We start from the raw sequence: 17,381 nt of genomic DNA, 5'->3' as shown, positions 1-17,381 counted from the left end.
CCTGAGACAGAGCTTTTGTTTATTCAGTCATCACTTGCTGCCTTCTTACCGTGACCTGGGTGACCTTTCTGTACGAATTTTACCAGTGTCCTTTCTTTTTTAGTGTCGAATTTTACATCTCTTGCTCTGAAGAAATAGATCATTACGCCATGTGTTTCTATTGTCAGAGGAAAGTACGTATCAAAAAGAATTTTCTACATAATAAGGTGACTTATACTTACCAATACTTGTATACACCGTACCACAGAAGAATAGAGCGCCGTAAAAACTCCATATGTTATCAGTGGAGTGGCTGATCATGCCGTCTTTGTACGCCTCGTAAATGATACTCTCATATTTAACCAAGGTTTCTCGGGTAACATCCGTCCAGTTGGTCTGGTTGACCTGCAGTGAGTCGAACTCCAAGGTTAAGTTCATCAATACTCGGACAATATTCTCTCGTTCTTCTTTGATTTTCTCTTTAAGGCTTTGTTCATGGGGTGATTCTAGAGTTGCAAACAGAGCTGCGCCTGCGCACGTGTATGCGATTAATAAGAGAAGGAGACCAAAGTTTGATGCAAATATACTATAGATGGCTTGAAGAAACTTCCGGCACTTTGCGGGACAATCTTCCTCTGGATCTTCGGGCTGACCATTCTCCGCTGTTGCCGACATGGTGTATATCCCCGACACTCCTCGTCCCCGCTTCGTGGCAGTAAGCCGGAGTAATTCTGGAATTAAAAGCCGATCATAATTACACCACTGATAAGCATCGCCATTACCTTCTCGCTGGCAATATGTCCAGGATGGACCCGAGAACATATATACATTTGCGTAAAGGGTGATACAATGGTATTAATAGACATTTCATTTCATCAGCAGAATAGGCCACAAAAGACAGCGCAAAAACCTTCACTTCGAAAAATGCGAAAAGACGAACCCCATTCCAACACAGCCTTTTCTGACATGGCTGCCAATTTTAACCAGGAAAAAAGTTTTTAGAGCCCGGGGTGCGGCTATTACATCTACCTACAAATCTGTCTGCTGTCATAAAAGTGCAGTATTTTTTTTAGAAAGGCCTAAATAATTAATTAATTGCCTAATAAATGAACTTTTCAGCAACATTCATACACAATGTATGTTTTGGCATATTTTAGAAGAATGTTATCTGATCTGAACAGGTCATTTTATGTACATCCTCATGAACAATACATCATGTTTTCAAATTTCAAATCTAATATGATATACTATATAGTTAGAATGATTTTGATGATTTAGGGTCATACATAATCATGGAAAGAGAGCTAGTACTCATACACCAACTTAAAACTGTATGGATGATATTATTGTTTTCTTTACTTATCATTTTTAAACATAACTGAGTAACCTATGTTTTTTTTATCTTTTGACTATGTTGTATTTATGTGTCAAAACAGACATTCGTATATCAGTCGTCAACCAATATGGAACTGCCAGGTCAATACTCACAAGGCCAATTCCCAAAACGACGGTTAAAGCAAGAGCGTGTATACAGTACGAAATCACGCAAAGAGAAGAAGTCAAAAGTTTTCAACGATGTCGAAAAGGCGTGAAGTATGTTCTAGGCGAATGAGTGAAATCAGTGTTCAAATCGTGTTCTATGCTAGTATATAAGTTCTCGATAATAATAAAAAAAATATATGTATATATATATTAGTTGTGCTTTGATTGCAACTGTTCATATGTCCAATGCGGTGATCTAATTCAACACGATGAATATACAGCCCCCTACAACACATCTTCCAGGGGCTGCTTTGAGTGTACAGATGTCGGGTAAATCATTGTAAACTAAGTTGACGGACTGATATACTGTGTGTAACAAGTGCTACTCAAAACTCTTCTCTGTCAGTGTTTGTTATAAGGCATTACGAGCAAGTCACTTCACCGGGAGAAGTTTTGGCGCTTTCCGAGAGGTGGGAATTAGCTCAGCATGCTATATAGGTATGTGCAGAGTAAACTCTCAGGAGTTCGCGATAACACTGAAAGCCGCGGTGGCCTGTGTTCGTCGTTATAAGAGCATTCGCAAGCTGTATATAATGCTACAAAAACACATATCTGTATGAAAAAAGCATCATTAAAGCAGAAATCCGGTAGCAAAAATAGACATGTAGTAAAGTTACAAACCTGCTGCCATGTCTAGACTGTGTGTATAGTAGTGTACTTATAACGGGAACTTTGGGATCACTGGTTACATCATAGTCAGTCCACCCTTGACAGCTGGTATCGTTAAACATTATCCTAATCAGACAACAAGCCGTTTATATACTTAACAGACTCTACCGGAAGAAACCGGAGAGCTCAGTTGTTGACTCACATATAGTCTACCGGCTTACTTTCTGTGCTAAGAAAAAAAGGATTCCCTGACTCAGTATATTTGTAGACTCGCCTTGTAAATGCTACGATACAATGGCCTTTATTCGCATTCCAACATGCATCTCCCTACCCTACAGATCACAATCGACGAAATCATCGCAACAAAAGTTGGCAATGTTGATTGCGCGGGCTACATTGTATTAAGTCACACACGCGCTGGGGGAAAGAGCGCCGAGATGCCTGAGAGCAACAACAACATGGACGTACGCGACCAACAAAATAACACGCTGCACGACGCTGGGACCGTGTGCATTCCAAAATTAAGCATGTTCCACCTCCCAACGTCTTTCAAGAACAAAGGAATAACTGGTAAAACTTACCTAGACTTGCACGAACGGAACGCTCTGGTCCCGGTACAACTGCACGTTGTTGAGTTACTTAAAGTGGAGACCTATTTTACACTGCGGTTACAACGGGCGAGGTCCTGAAATTGTTTACTCCATTTCCGTCGCGGTTAAGGGTGTACATGAGAAATGCCTTGAGTTTACTCCATCTGTATACTACATCTACCGCATATATAGTGGGCAGCTGCTGGTAAACGAAGGGTTGAATTACCAGGATGGATGGGCTTTTCCCCGTGGGACGGGGGCAGCTAGAGATAAACTGGGTCAAGACGTCGGCTCAATACCTCACCCCGCAGTTGTAAAGGCGCATCATTACCATACACATTTACATGGCCAAAGGCCCAAACTAATTCAAGTCGCCTCCAAGACCAAGACTGTTACGTCCATTTGCAAGAATTCCCATTACCGTATACATGTACATATCTTATATCTTGGAGAAAAATTGAATTATTTCCTTGTCGACAGCTCATCAGTACAATTAATTAATACATGAATACAGACGTTGTTAGGCGTCAACAGTGGTTATCTACGATCAGCTTTCGCTATCAACTGTCGTTGTCTAAGATCAACACTCTTTGCCTAAGATCAAGAGTCGTTGTATAAGATCAAGAGTCGTTTTCTAACATCTGCATGCGGAAGGGAAAAAAGTATGTTCCAATATAAAGATATTATATAGTCATATACAGTTCAATTAATTTATTTATGCCTCAGTCATTAAGTGGGTTTAAAATTTGCCTCATATATTGAAGGCAAAGTATTGATTAGAATTGATAACAATTAACCCCATCAAGTGCCATCGTTTGTCATGTATTTTTCAAACATCTATATACAGAAACGATTTGTTAACGATGCAGGTAGAATATCGAATATTTAAGAATGTTCAATATCGCCAAGAATATTTATTTATTTAACTGGTTAATGTTTTAAGAATATTTCATATCACGGCGGCCAGCATTATGGTGAGAGGAAACCGGGAAGAGCCCAGAGGATACCCACGACAATCCGCAGGTTGTTGCAAAACCTTCCCATGCACGCACGACAGGACAGGAAGCCATCATGGGCTGGACTTGAATTCGTAGTGACAGCATTAATTGGCGGCAGTCATTGTGTCCAAGAATATTTAGTTCACAGATAGTAGAAACTTTCTTTAAAACGTAACACAGTAAATGAATTTTTTCAATATAAATGTATATTTGTTATTCAAGAGCTTCGTCCCCTTGAAAGTCAGATACTGTGTCATTATTACGTGGAGATGCAGGTACATGCTAAATATTCAGGACATAAATCAACGAGAAATTTCAGCTTTTCAAAAAGTATTTCAGATGTTGGATTCGCAAAAATGTTTGGGTGGATCATTTTAAATAAAGCTTATTTGCACTCGTTGAACACACTCGCTACAGACTGAACACACGTGGTTACAACAGCCGGCCTTTAACTTTATAGGTTAGAGCTGCAATAGAAAAAAGGTGGCGTGGAGTGAAGGGCTATAATCCACGGCAGACCCCGGAGCAGTGAGCAATACAACATACTGTGTTTCAAAATACACACCAGTTAGTATATCCAGACCATTAGTCTACACCCGTTAACCATTAACAGCGTGGAATCACCATTACCAGCCCAAAGACTGGATTGTACTTTAGCCCCGGTATTTGCTTTCTAGATGAATCACCAGGTATTTCTCAGACATATGATGTTCACATTGAGTTATGTCCTCGGAGACCTTCCCCGTAGTATCCGCATACCAGAACACAGAGCCGGGTTTGCGGAATGAACGAGCACCACAAGACATCCACATACCGTTATCAGAAACAGTAATTATCGTTCTCCATTGTTTAAAGTCAACGTAACAACAAACATCATTATACTGATAAGGCCATTGCTCAAATAACGATACACTCCGTAACTGTCATCACTCATTTGCTCAAAGTCACACGTAACAACACACACCGCTATCGTTACCAGTCCATTGCTCAAAGTCACACATAACAATACACACAGTTATCGTGATCACTCATTTGCTCAGTCACATATAGCAATACATATAGCTATCGTGATGAGCCAATTGCCCAAATTCACACATAACAATACACATCGCCATCGTGATGAGTCGATTGCTCAAATTCACACATAACAATACACATCACCATCGTGATGAGTCGATTGCTCAAATTCACACATAACAATACACATCACCATCGTGATGAGTCGATTGCTCAAATTCACAAATAACATAACAATACACACACACACGCACACATATCAGTCAACTGTTTAAAGTTATACATATCAATACACATATCGTTATCACTCTATTATTTAAATTAATAAATGACAACACACTATTCTCAGTTATTCTCAGCCGATTGTTTAAAGTCTCACATAATGGTACTTAAACTGCTTGATGCTAAACGTTACACCCAACAATACACTTACTGCTATGACTCTAGACTTACATTTGTTGTTACACATAACACTATGCATACCAGCTACAACAATGAAGAAGAAATCAAATCAAGAGGGTCGAAAGCTTGGGAAGCCTTTTAAATGTACGTGGTGATGCCTCCAGTTATTAATTATTATCATTATTAACCCTACGTACGACTATATGAGTCTAAAACAGTATATAATATGCATTGTGAATGTTTAATGTTACACAAAATAATACACATGCTTTTCACAGTGTCTGTCTATTGTATAGCCATGCATAGGTAAATTAGTCGCCATCTAGATCGGTCATCAAATATCAGACCCTATTAAAAATGTCCTGCACAAGTCATAAATATTTTCTATCATGGTAATGCTACATGTATACGCTCATATTATATGACTGTACATTCACCTGGGCCCAATAGCAATGCTTAGCTGTTCTCGCTTGGTTAAAACAAATTTATTTGAGATAATTTATTTTCAGTCGAAAATATCCAATGTTTTAAATGGATTATGGATATTAACCACCTTTCCTTCAACAAAGAATTTGACGCAGAAATTCGCTTCGATATTTTCCGCTGACTTAAAATAACACAAATCAGTTCGTATGACCTAGTAACCTGTACAGGAATGTTTAGTGGTTTGTGTTTGGTGCAGCATCCAGAGGACAATTGGATTGAAACAATATAAAGAACTATCTATGATAATCTAAGCATTGTTTTGAATGACCGCCATATGTTATGACATCTGTATTCAGAGTGTTCTAGTGACTGTTAACATGCGGTTAGATTTTTCAGCCAATCCCTGAAGATATGCATCACAAGCTTCAAACCTCTACGGAAGTGACTCAAAACGCTTTGTAGTAGTGCTTAAAGTCTACACTTAACTCATGACACAGGCCAGTCATTACTACAAGGTAAAACATCATGTAACACTAACTGCTTGACTGCAGTTTCTGTTGATGTTTTGTTCTTGACAATACGAATCTTCTCTTTGTCTTGAAACGTCCCCTGTATGCACTGAACTGAAATTATCTGATGAAGGTTCCGCTAAGTTCTAGCAAGAATATCTAAATTTCTAGCAAGAATATCTAAATTTCTAGCAAGAATATCTAAATTTCAAACACGTATAAATATAGACACTATTATACTTCAGTCGTTCTTCATCTCTTCATATAAGAAACTGTTTGTTATGTGTGTTTTTTTGAGGAGTAAAAAGAAAAACTTTGTGGTATCTGTACACTGGGAATGTTGATTTGAAGCCATTGGACCATGCACCCTTTCGATCTATGCTCCATCGAATCGGATAGTTTCCATACGTATGTTTAACTGAAAACGGTTATGTACTGAAATCTTTTGACGAATAAAGTAGTTTTCAGACAGAAAAACGCCAGATAATATATGTAAGCTGTAACGGCCTCATGGGTCTAACCGTGTCTGAAAGAAATACCCTGCATACTTATGGGACTTGACGCTCCCACACATCAGTTAAATTGCTTTGTTACACCATTGCTAGGAACGTGAGTCAGCTGGGAATCGTTAGTGCCTGGAAATCATGACTACAATTGACAAGCTGTCTGTCAAGACGGTCTCGTGCCTACCCGCGAGAATACGCCACCGATCAGAAGGTTGTGCAATCGGATGACGCCAATCTTCCTGGTTATGCGTGATATGGAGATTAAATCGTGTTGGCATTTTGATGAGATGTTGAGGAAAATATACACAAGAGAGAAAAATTACGGGTATGAGAAATCGAACAGAGGTGGCGACCTTCACTCCTCTATATAATAATTGTTTGTTTTTTTTTTTTTTGGTTCTTATACTTCTTTGTAACAGTTAAACATGTGAAACAGAGTGAATCAAACATGACGACCTTTACTCCTCTGTATAATATGAACTGGAACCGTTCAAGGTCCATGTGAATTCAAATCGATGACCCACATGTCTGTATCTGTCCATGATGTACATCAGGTAGTATATTGAGGCACCGCCGTGGTGTGCAGCTTACAAAACCAATGTCTATCGGATAGAAATATAAATATACGTGTAGTGTTGTCTACGAGCTTTAAATTGATCAGCTTACCTGATGCATGATAGGGACAGTATCTGAAAATGTGATATCAACTGATTCAGACAGTGAAATGAAATCCAGAAAGGTTGTAGGTCAAGACAACCACGCGCTTATATGTCAACATGTATGTTCACAAAATGTTGTTTTGACAACTTTGTTTACTTACGGGAGATTCAGCCTATATTACAATTGGCTTTTCTGTGTTATGGACTGTTTAAGAAATGTCAAATGTTTCTTATTTGACTAATGGTATCTGTATTAAAAGTTATACTTATAACACAGTTATAACACTGATAAGCCTAAATCAGTATTAAGTGAAGTATTCAAATGATAACCAAAACTGTCAACGGAATCTAATATTAGATGAGTCACTCAAATTATAACTCACACAGTCAACTGAATCTCTTATTGGCTGATTTATTCACATTGCACCTGAACCGTTTCGGTGGCCTAATGATTCAAGCGCCCGCACGGTTCGGTTGATACCAAAAATGGTACTTGTTGCTACCTGGCTTGGCACTCAGCACTAATAGGTTAGAGCTAGGAAACAGGACTGGTTAAGGATAATGTGACTCTTTGGGAGTGTCATGTCTGGAATCTTTGGCACGATACTTCAGTGGTGGCAAACTCGCTGTGCCACAAAAAGGGACAATACATGTACACACACACCTAATGACTCCTCGTCGTCAAATGACTGAAAATTTTTAAGTCCGAAGTAAAAACCCAAGTATACATATATACATACAAACATACATACATACATACATATTGCAACTTTAATATGAAGTAAAATTATCTAAATTATTACACAGAGAAAAATGTGGATGATTCTTTCAAAAAGCAGTACCTCCAACGTATATATATATATATATGTATGTATTCATTCCTTGCATGATTCACCGACTACAAGGCATGCTCCAAAAGCTTTGCATACAAGCAGATCGAAATACATAATTCATTTTTAGATCCGCAGACAAATTATATTAATAATAAGATCCGCAGACAAATGATATCAGTGATCAAACGGACGCTTTAAAAATCCAAACCACGTTTATTTTCAAAAGTTCACGTAATACATAATTCCTTCAAGCCATGTGCTTTTCATTGAGTTGCGTGTTTCCAAGAGGATTGGTCCGGAAACAAAGGGTACTTTAGATACAAGTCACTGTCTGGCAATGGGTCTTATATCGCGTAACACCCTGGAATCAGGGGTCTCGTGAGCGAGTGTACATACCCGTGGATGTTTACTGCACTCAGCGGCTCACAAACGCTATACAGCACTGAACCTATCGACGTTTGTTCATAACTGACCAAGTACCCCCATTAATAAATGACAATCCTCTCTCTCCTCAGGCTCTCCAGCATGCCACAGTCCGCAGACATGGCTTAAGTATGGTCTCTGGATCCTTTCGTGGCCAGTCGTCTATGTAGTTCTCTCCTGAAGTGGGTTATTATTCAGTTGAAAAGCTTGTGTAGGTAGCATTTTTATGTGAAGTCAAGCTTGATGAAGTGGTTGCCTGGCCTGTCGTTTGACCACCTGCTTACCGAATCCTAGTCTGACCCTGATATTACTATGGCTTTATGGTTAGGAACAGTCAGCGTAGTTCATTATACAAAACTATATCTTACCAACGCCCGTGATTTATCCGTATTGGTGGTGTAAATGGCACAGAGAGGAAGTTTTGTTTACCAGTAGTAAAATGTGGCTGTCCGAGTTCATTCATTTGCCAAAAATACAAACGAAGGCGTACAATACATGTATGGACCTTGCTGTAAAACAGAGGCAGTCTTCAGTTCATACAGTTTACCAAGGTCCCGCTTACTGACACCAGAGCTCCGCTTACTCTCACCGAGGCCGCCTTAATTGTCACAAGATCCACTTACTGTCACCAATGCCCCCGTAACTGTCACAAGATTGGCTTGTTTTCACCAAGGTCTCCTCAACCGTAACAAAATCCCTTTACTGCTCACCAAGGTCCCCTTAATTGTCACCAGATCTGTTTATTGTCACCGAGGTTACCTTAATTGTTACAAAATCCGTTTATTGTCACCAAGATTTCCTTGATTGCCACAAGATCCGCTTACTGTCACCAAACTCCCATTAATTGTCACAAGATCCGCTTACTGTCACCTAGGTCCCCTTAATTGTCAAAAGATCCATTAACTGTCACCAAGGTGCGCTTAATTGTCACAAGATCCGTTTGTTGTCACCAAGGCCCCCTTAATTGTCATAAGATCCGCTTACTGTCACCAAAGTGCCGTTATTGTTACAAGATCCTTTTATTGTCACCATGACTCCCTTGATTGTCATAAGATCCGTTTATCGTCACCAAGGTGCGCTTATTCTCACCAATATCTTGCTTATTTTCCCCCACGTCTCCTTAAATGTCATAAGATCTGCTTAGTTTCACTGTCATATAACCGTATATGCAGTATATTAAGGTCGTGTGATCTGTAACCGCCATGTCTAGAATCCCTTGACATATTGTTTTGTATAAGACTGGAGGTAAAGTTGAAATAATCACTTTTGTTATTTATGCGATATAATTAAGATCCAAGTCGGGTCTATCGTTTGGGCTACATGTATAGTCTACTTCGATTCCAGCCATGGTGGATATACTTTCTTCATCGCTTGGATTTGAAAATTGTTGAAGTTAACAGAAGCAGCTTCGTGAACGGGAAGGGACTATAGCCTTGGTTGTGTTTCTATAGGAACAAACTTAGGTTTGCCAGGAGAAGGCCACAATGTGTACCAATTGAAATACGGGTGTACCGTTGGAAGTCAGTCTTACATTCGGATAGCATTTATACGGAAAAATTCCGACAGCTCTTAAAGCAATTATAGTATAGTCTACTTCGATTCCAGCCATGGTGGATATACTTTCTTCATCGCTTGGATTTGAAGATTGTTGAAGTTAACAGAAGCAGCTTCGTGAACGGGAAGGGACTATAGCCTTGGTTGTGTTTCTATAGGAACAAACTTAGGTTTGCCAGGAGAAGGGCACAATGTGTACCAGTTGAAATACGGGTGTACCGTTGGAAGTCAGTCATGCTTCGGATAGCATTTACACGGAAAAATTCCGACAGCTCTTAAAGCAATAAAGAATTCCAGGAATAGAATGCCAAGCAAAAGGTTACACAATTAGTCGTCCTAATATAGATGATGCTTAGCAGATTTGTGGATAAGTTTGTCCGCTTCATCGACCGATCTGCACGTAGTAGCTTCGCGATAAACACACCAATAACAGGATTTTATTAGTTCATGGCGTTCCACTCACGCCGCCAATGATAAACTTTCAGCATCGCTACTGGCTACTAATTATTGATGGAGGAGGAATAAAAATGGCGCACTCTTTACAAATAAATACTGTTAGTTTTATACCAGTGATGTCGGGGTAAACGAAGATGTAAATTACTCAAGATTTCTGGGGAAACTACTTCGTTTTGAACACATTGTTTGATATTACAACTTGCAACATATCCTATAATAAACCCTATAGTAACTCGATATCATACACTTTCGCAGTATAATCCCCTCTGTGTCACTACATCAATACTACGGTTATATTTTTCTATTTTTACACTCACACTTGATGTTAATCTGATTTCGTGCCGTTTCTGCTTAGACTATCTTAACCGATTTGTACTGATGGCAGTACATGTCTCAGGAAAAGCCCGTTATGCTAAATGATGAGAAGGTGGATGAAGTGGCAGCTTTGTACTTGATACGTGGTTTGTTGGTCATATAATTACCCGGCATATTGAATGTCCACTTTATTAGTTGCAGTGTAATTTAAGCCTGCCAAGTCATGATAACGACTGGACTTGCTATAATTTGGCTTAGACGGATCATAGCCAGTATGTGTGCTGGCCTTCCATCACACAGGTTTGGATTCGCTGGACATCAGCTGGTAAATAGTACGTCTGGTAGATATCAAATGCACACAGATTCAGAAAAACAGCAATTGTCTTTTGCAAAGCAAACACGTTTCAGTTAAATACTGATGGTAGTAGTCAGCTACTATAAAAGCGACGCTCCGAGATAAGCAATAGCTATACAGGGGAAATAATATATCGAATCTGGACCTTTTGTTGTTCCCTGGACTTTAATACAGATTTTCGCAGAAGAAGATAACCTCACGCTAGGCATACAGGTGTGTTACAAAAGCTTTGTCAATACCATCAAATATATTTGCTGGTATATTTTTAACAAACCAGTTTTGGCATAAGCCATATTCTAATTCTACCCGTCAGTGCCATGTGGTTCTAATGTAGGAGACGGAAACTACACGTATATCATAATGTCAAAGCTTTCAACTGGACTTATTTCTAGCGATTGGAATAATAAAGTACTATCTGAATTATAGATCCTAGCCGTATCAAGAGAAAACTCAAAATACATCAAACATGTTTAGACCATACAAGCGTGAAGCGTTAGTCAGAGTATGTCGACACAGGAGTGAGTGAGTGAGTGAAAGTTTTAACGTCGCTTTCAACAATATTTCAGTTTTATCGCGACAATAAAACGTCAAATAGTCGATCTACTACGGATAATTCCTTTACTATTCAGTCAAAAAGGACACCAGAAATCACATAACAAACACAGACGGTAGTTTAAAATTACAGCTTTCCTGCCATACCAATGGCAGAGAGAAAGTCAAAAATAGTATCACTTTCTACAGAATTGAAAAGTTCTGAAAGAGAGCTCACGTGATAAAAGGAATCTCGTACAGGAGCAAACTCTCCACAGTCAAGCAATATGTGCTTGACTGTGAACCGGTGATCACAAGCAAAGCAATGAGGAGCATCTTCTCCTTTTAACAAATACCCATGCGTAGCACGTGTGTGACCGATACGACACCTCCTCAAAATGCAAGAGCGGAGACGATGCCGTGAAAGGGAAGGCGCTGGACCAACAAACGTCGACACAGGAGCACGATTAGTAACCAGTATATATTAGGCAGTTACAAGCACTAGTTTGTGTCTGTGCACAAAACAACAGAACTCCGTTAAAGGTTTAACGCAATTTAAACTTTTAGATTCCGACTTTTGAAAAAAAAATTCGAAGCTATACACTCACCGACATAGTTTTCATCGAAGAAAGCCCGCAGTGAACCGATTGACATGGCGGGTTATGGGTTGTTTCGAGTCACTGGATACAGATGGGAAGTCTTCAAGTCATATCTGATTTTTCTCTTTTATACGATCATAGGAAGGGAGGTACGACTAATGCATGCATGGAATTTTAAAATGTGATACCCTTCTTACATTCTCGATATGTATTTGACTGACACTGAAACTAAAGTCTATTCGCAATACCGTTTGATGATTTTCCAAATTTACGTACCACTGACAACCATTCTTTGCATACCATTTCGTATGCCTGTAAACTATTTCGTCATACAATCATAGGAATGTGGGCCATATGCTTCAAATTAATCATCATAGCTAATTACACAAGGGTGTTTTCTGTACTATATATACCCCCACTTTACACTCACGATGGGTGAATTAAAACCAGTCGCTGGAATCTTATGTCTACCTACCAGTTAAGGTATATGAGTATATGATTTTTTTTCACATATGGACGTAACGTTAAGATTGGGAATACTGTGTTCGGTCGAAGCCTTACACCCTTTGGTTTGATCATCTTACTTTCACTACCGTAGCAACTCTTATGCCGGCCAGCATATTTATGACTTGATGAAATTGCCATATTAATCTTAACACTCATATTATGCCATATTTATCCCGGTGTCATTATTACTATTTCAGTGACAGTAATCTTTCTATTCTATCCCGTCATGTCCATCAGCTAATCGTCCATTAGCGTTTTCAAATGCAAGAACTTCATGAAAATTTAACGAGACAGCAACCATCACCCACAGGTCGTTTTATACAGCTAACACAGGAGGCGTTGGAACCAAACACAAAGTTTTCTGTTACGTAGTATATAATGCCCGAACTGACAGCATTTAAATATACAAATAGGTTCTACTTCACACAAGTTGAATGCAATGAATGCCAACCACGTGGGACCAAATGGGAGTCTGACTGTCGCCCAGAGTATATCATTAATATCATGACTTTATAGACAATATGAAATTTGTGCAGTTGATACGTGCCAAACGGCAATTTTCACAACTCATATTACATACTATGTATTTTACAATGTTATAATCCGGTAAAAAAATGAACTATGAAACAACTATAGGCTGTTAGATCAGTATCAGTACGGCGCTCTTTATATTTCAGAATAAAAATGGTTATTAGCAAATTGCCCCCTAGGTCGATAAAAATACAAGTTTAACATATGGACACACCAAAAATGTGGTACTCTATCTAAGCTACTCTAATTGTCTAGACTCCCGTATTGTCTGTGTGGCTGTTGTTTTGCTTTTGAAACAGTTATGTCCTGAAACTACTCGTGTTCAACAGGAATGTACCGTCAGTCGCCCAAACCTCGGTGTACAGTAATAGCTTCTTACATGACCCTAGGGCGGACTTCCTCAACGGGAAGTGTTAGAAGCTGAAGCGTGTATCATAAAAGATACTTCAGAAATGGAAAGCCCCACCCTTTTGAAAATAAAATAGAGTGTAACAGCTTGCATAAGGTCACAGCTATTATGCCCATGAAATCCGGCTCGTGTCAATTTACCTCAGTTAGAGTTTATTCCAACTTCCCAAGTATATGCTTACAAAGTAGCAACATGAAAAGCTGCAAAATGGATGAAAAAAAATTATGTAAAAAACACACAGTGATGTTAGTTGTAACTTACTTGTCGTCACTGGTCTAGAATCACTCAAAATCCCATTTAAAATGATGCAATCAAATTAAAGTAATGCAAAGGCGTGTTTTAACTTGTCCCCATCACTTATGTTCTTTCGCGGAACTATTTAATCAACAGTCATCAATAAAATAGTTTCATTTGTTGCTTAGAACTATGTTGTACACAGTTTAGATAAAGCGAATGCTTCAGAGTAAAGTATAATTGGAAACAAAGGTTGGGACAGAGTGTTTGTGTTTTCTGACATCTCTTCCTGCCTCATCACTGTGACCTCAGTGACCTCGACGCTGTTCAAGATTTCTGTACAAAATTTGCTACTGTTGACAGTGATGCAAAGCGAATGGTAGAGAGCGACGTATGCGATGTAAGGAGTGTGAGTTTTATTTGGAATCAAAATTGGTTTTGTGGAGTCTGGCCTGGGCTCTCATAGCGCTTGCAGCGTTATGCTCACGTAACTATCATGGAGACTAGTTTCGTGGTAGTTACGTGCATGTAATGCGACGCACGCATCGCAAATATGGCCCCGGTACTGTAGACATCACATAACCATGGTAATTACATGTACATACATGTAATTGTACGTGAGTTTTGTAAAGCGGCACAATGGCCACTGTCCGTCCTGTATAGATAGCTTTATGAGGTGAAATGAGACCAATTCAGCCAGATATTATTAATGGAGGACGCCAGCACTGAGGCAATTTTGCACAGATCATTGATCAGTAATACATCTTCTGGAAAAGTAGAAGGTAAACTGAAAAAATACTAAGGCTAAAGATTTATACGAAAGGCGAGACAATGGCAAAGATTCAGTCGATCGGAATGTAAATAAAACATAATGATTTCAGGTTTGTCAAACGTGAATGCAGAGCTAGCAAAAGTGTTTTGGTTCGGTCGACTTAATGTAAGTAGTGATTTACTCAAACAGCTGGCTCACCACTGCTGGCAGCATCGATGGCTATCAAATGTTTCAACGCCACAGTCCCAAACGGTGGCTGAGCGAGCCATCTCTCATATTTAATAACAACAAAGCTACGACATGAAATTAATTCTTGTAACCAGGCGTTATAACACCCTACAGATGGAAACCATATAGGCGTATGATCGCAGGGACATTAAATGACCCGTATATACAAGCATTTTGTTTTTACAAACAACGCAGAGGCATTCAGTAAAAGTCTATTTGTCAAACTGATAGGACATGCGGGCTCCTGGCATAGGCCTAACCTTTAAATCTCCATTAAAGTCATCAGAGAATAGTGAACATGACGGACCATACCACAGTCGATAGCCATAAGGGCATAAGTCAAACCCACCATGTGATATCACCACATCATCATAGAGAACAGTATAAATGGATGTTGGGTAGGCCATTTTGGAAGTACCGTCATGTAATTGATGTAACTAATTTATGACAACAAAATGTATTATTTAAGTGCATTGGAAGTGTGAATTGTGTTTTGTTAGAAACATGATCTTTATAGAATGACATAATGGTCTTGCTGTAGTGTCTGACGGCGTAACTTTCATACGATGACAGCCTGGCATGTAACTTAAATGCTTCACAGAAAATAACAATGTACCGTGCATGATAAATGGTTAATACATTACGCTGGCTAACCAAATGTTTTCAGGCAGTATATGCACACAAGCCTAATAAGGAATGTGTTTTATGGGACGGGGATCGATCCGAATGAAATGATTGTGTGGACACAATATGGGTATTCTCTCTGAGTGATGTGATCTAATTACTGAATGACGGCATACTGTTATATGCTATCATGTATCAGAGTATCCATAAGGTGCAGGTTGCTTTAATTACAGTTTACACTTACCAACATCACTGTCTTCACATAAGCCGTGCACAGAACTGACCCGACCATCTTTCCGTCGGTATTTAGGACCTCTCTTCTCAATTGGTTTATATCTGTAATCCACTTCTGGAGCAAAGCGGACTTTTGTCCCCACATCAAGATCTTCGCTCGGCACTGTGCGAGATCTATTGCCTCCAGTGCCGAGAAGCATTGTTCAAGATCAAAACTCAGGCTTGTCTGACGAATGACACCTCTTTGAGCGTTAGAGACTTTACTGATGGAACAAACCGCGTTAAACCTCAACAGAAAATCACCAGGTAAATAGCTTACGAACAATTCCGTTGTGACAAACCTTACACCGTTCAAACACTTTCCTGGAAATCTGAATTTAGTTGCTCGTTGATTTCTTGCCTTGTCACCCAATCCGGGAATTAAAACTCTGCTATTTTGTGTTATGTGTAGGCGACGAAAATACTTGGCCTTCTCAAGCAGACGTCCATTGTATACGTCCTTTAGACTAAAAGCCATAGAACTGAAATTGATGCGGAAATGGGCAAGTTGGTTTCATCCTGTCTTGGCTTTGGCTCTGTACGCAGAGCCATTTGTAGGGGATCTAATATTGGAGCGCCGAAGCTGGAGAGTGAGTGATATCAGACTGATCCGCCTGAAGTTCATTTATGGCGTCATCAATCATTCCTAGACCCTGGCTATTTTTCAGTCTTCATGTTCACACTTATTTAACGCTATTACTGGCAATCGGAACTGCGACCTAAGCGAGCGAGGCAGTCAGAAAACATCCTCAGTATTTTGATAAGGTTTCCAAATAGGTCTGCTGTGGGTATCTATACAACATGTATAATCCAGGCTTTAGTGACAAACGACATTCATCAATATCCTACGTCGCAGATGTTATTCGCTTCTCACAAAACTGTTGCTAAAAGCAAATTCTCTCAGAATCTGTAAAAGTCATCTTCTGTTTCAAGGTGTCCGGATGGAAAACGTCTTGCTGTTTTTTTCTTCCATTAAAGCCGAAATCACCACACGGAGAGTTGTTGTTGGCCTTGCCCCGTGTCACGTCAGCTTGCATTGTAACGACAGCAAGAGCCATAGCTGATGGCTGCTGTGTTGTCAGACCATGTGCTTCTCAGTCAATATTACTAGAGTCACTGGCAGTCAACGTACAGCCGGAAAACAGGCAAATCGCAGGTGTCTATACAGATAACCTCTGGCATCTCCACAATGACTACATCTGCTTACAACCACTTCTAGTATTCTTTTTAAAAAAGAAAACTATACATCTTCACATTTCGGGTGCATGAAGACTCTTAAACCAAAACGTTTACTGTATTCAAATATTTCTGTGAAATTCAATTACTTGGACAGCAATAAAATAAAACAGCGGTGTGAAAATGTAGTTTTATTGTCGATGATTTATTTTGTCTTTTGGCCAAGTTAAATAGCGACGGCAGCGTTAAGTTAAGACAGAGGTCGAAGTTTTCGCTGATACGTTGTCGTTCATTCATTAATCACTCATTCATGGATTCGTTCCA

General features: G+C 39.4%; 1 protein-coding gene across 4 annotated transcripts in view; it reads right to left on the bottom strand.

The window, feature by feature from the left end:
• LOC135467854 (TWiK family of potassium channels protein 18-like) overlaps positions 1–16,175 on the bottom strand; it is a 32,030-nt gene extending 15,855 nt beyond the window's left edge. Inside the window, exons 1-2 of one of the 4 annotated variants that reach the window (XM_064745749.1) lie at positions 15,853–16,175; positions 222–710 (exon numbers count right to left, since the gene is read on the bottom strand). In XM_064745749.1, the coding sequence (XP_064601819.1) occupies positions 222–710; positions 15,853–16,042 (679 nt within the window). In that variant the 5' untranslated portion in view covers positions 16,043–16,175. Of the gene's footprint in view, positions 1–221; positions 711–2,142; positions 2,218–2,711; positions 2,788–12,312; positions 12,386–15,852 lie in introns of those variants that run through there. The other 3 variants (XM_064745750.1, XM_064745752.1, XM_064745751.1) reach the window with 3 other exon arrangements.
• Positions 16,176–17,381: the final 1,206 nt, after the last annotated feature.

The sequence above is a fragment of the Liolophura sinensis genome, chromosome 6 (genome assembly GCF_032854445.1).
Source record: "Liolophura sinensis isolate JHLJ2023 chromosome 6, CUHK_Ljap_v2, whole genome shotgun sequence".
NCBI classification, from domain to species: Eukaryota; Metazoa; Mollusca; class Polyplacophora; order Chitonida; family Chitonidae; genus Liolophura; species Liolophura sinensis.
Note: the sequence above shows the minus strand (reverse complement) of the source record. Positions and strands in the feature narration are given on the sequence as shown.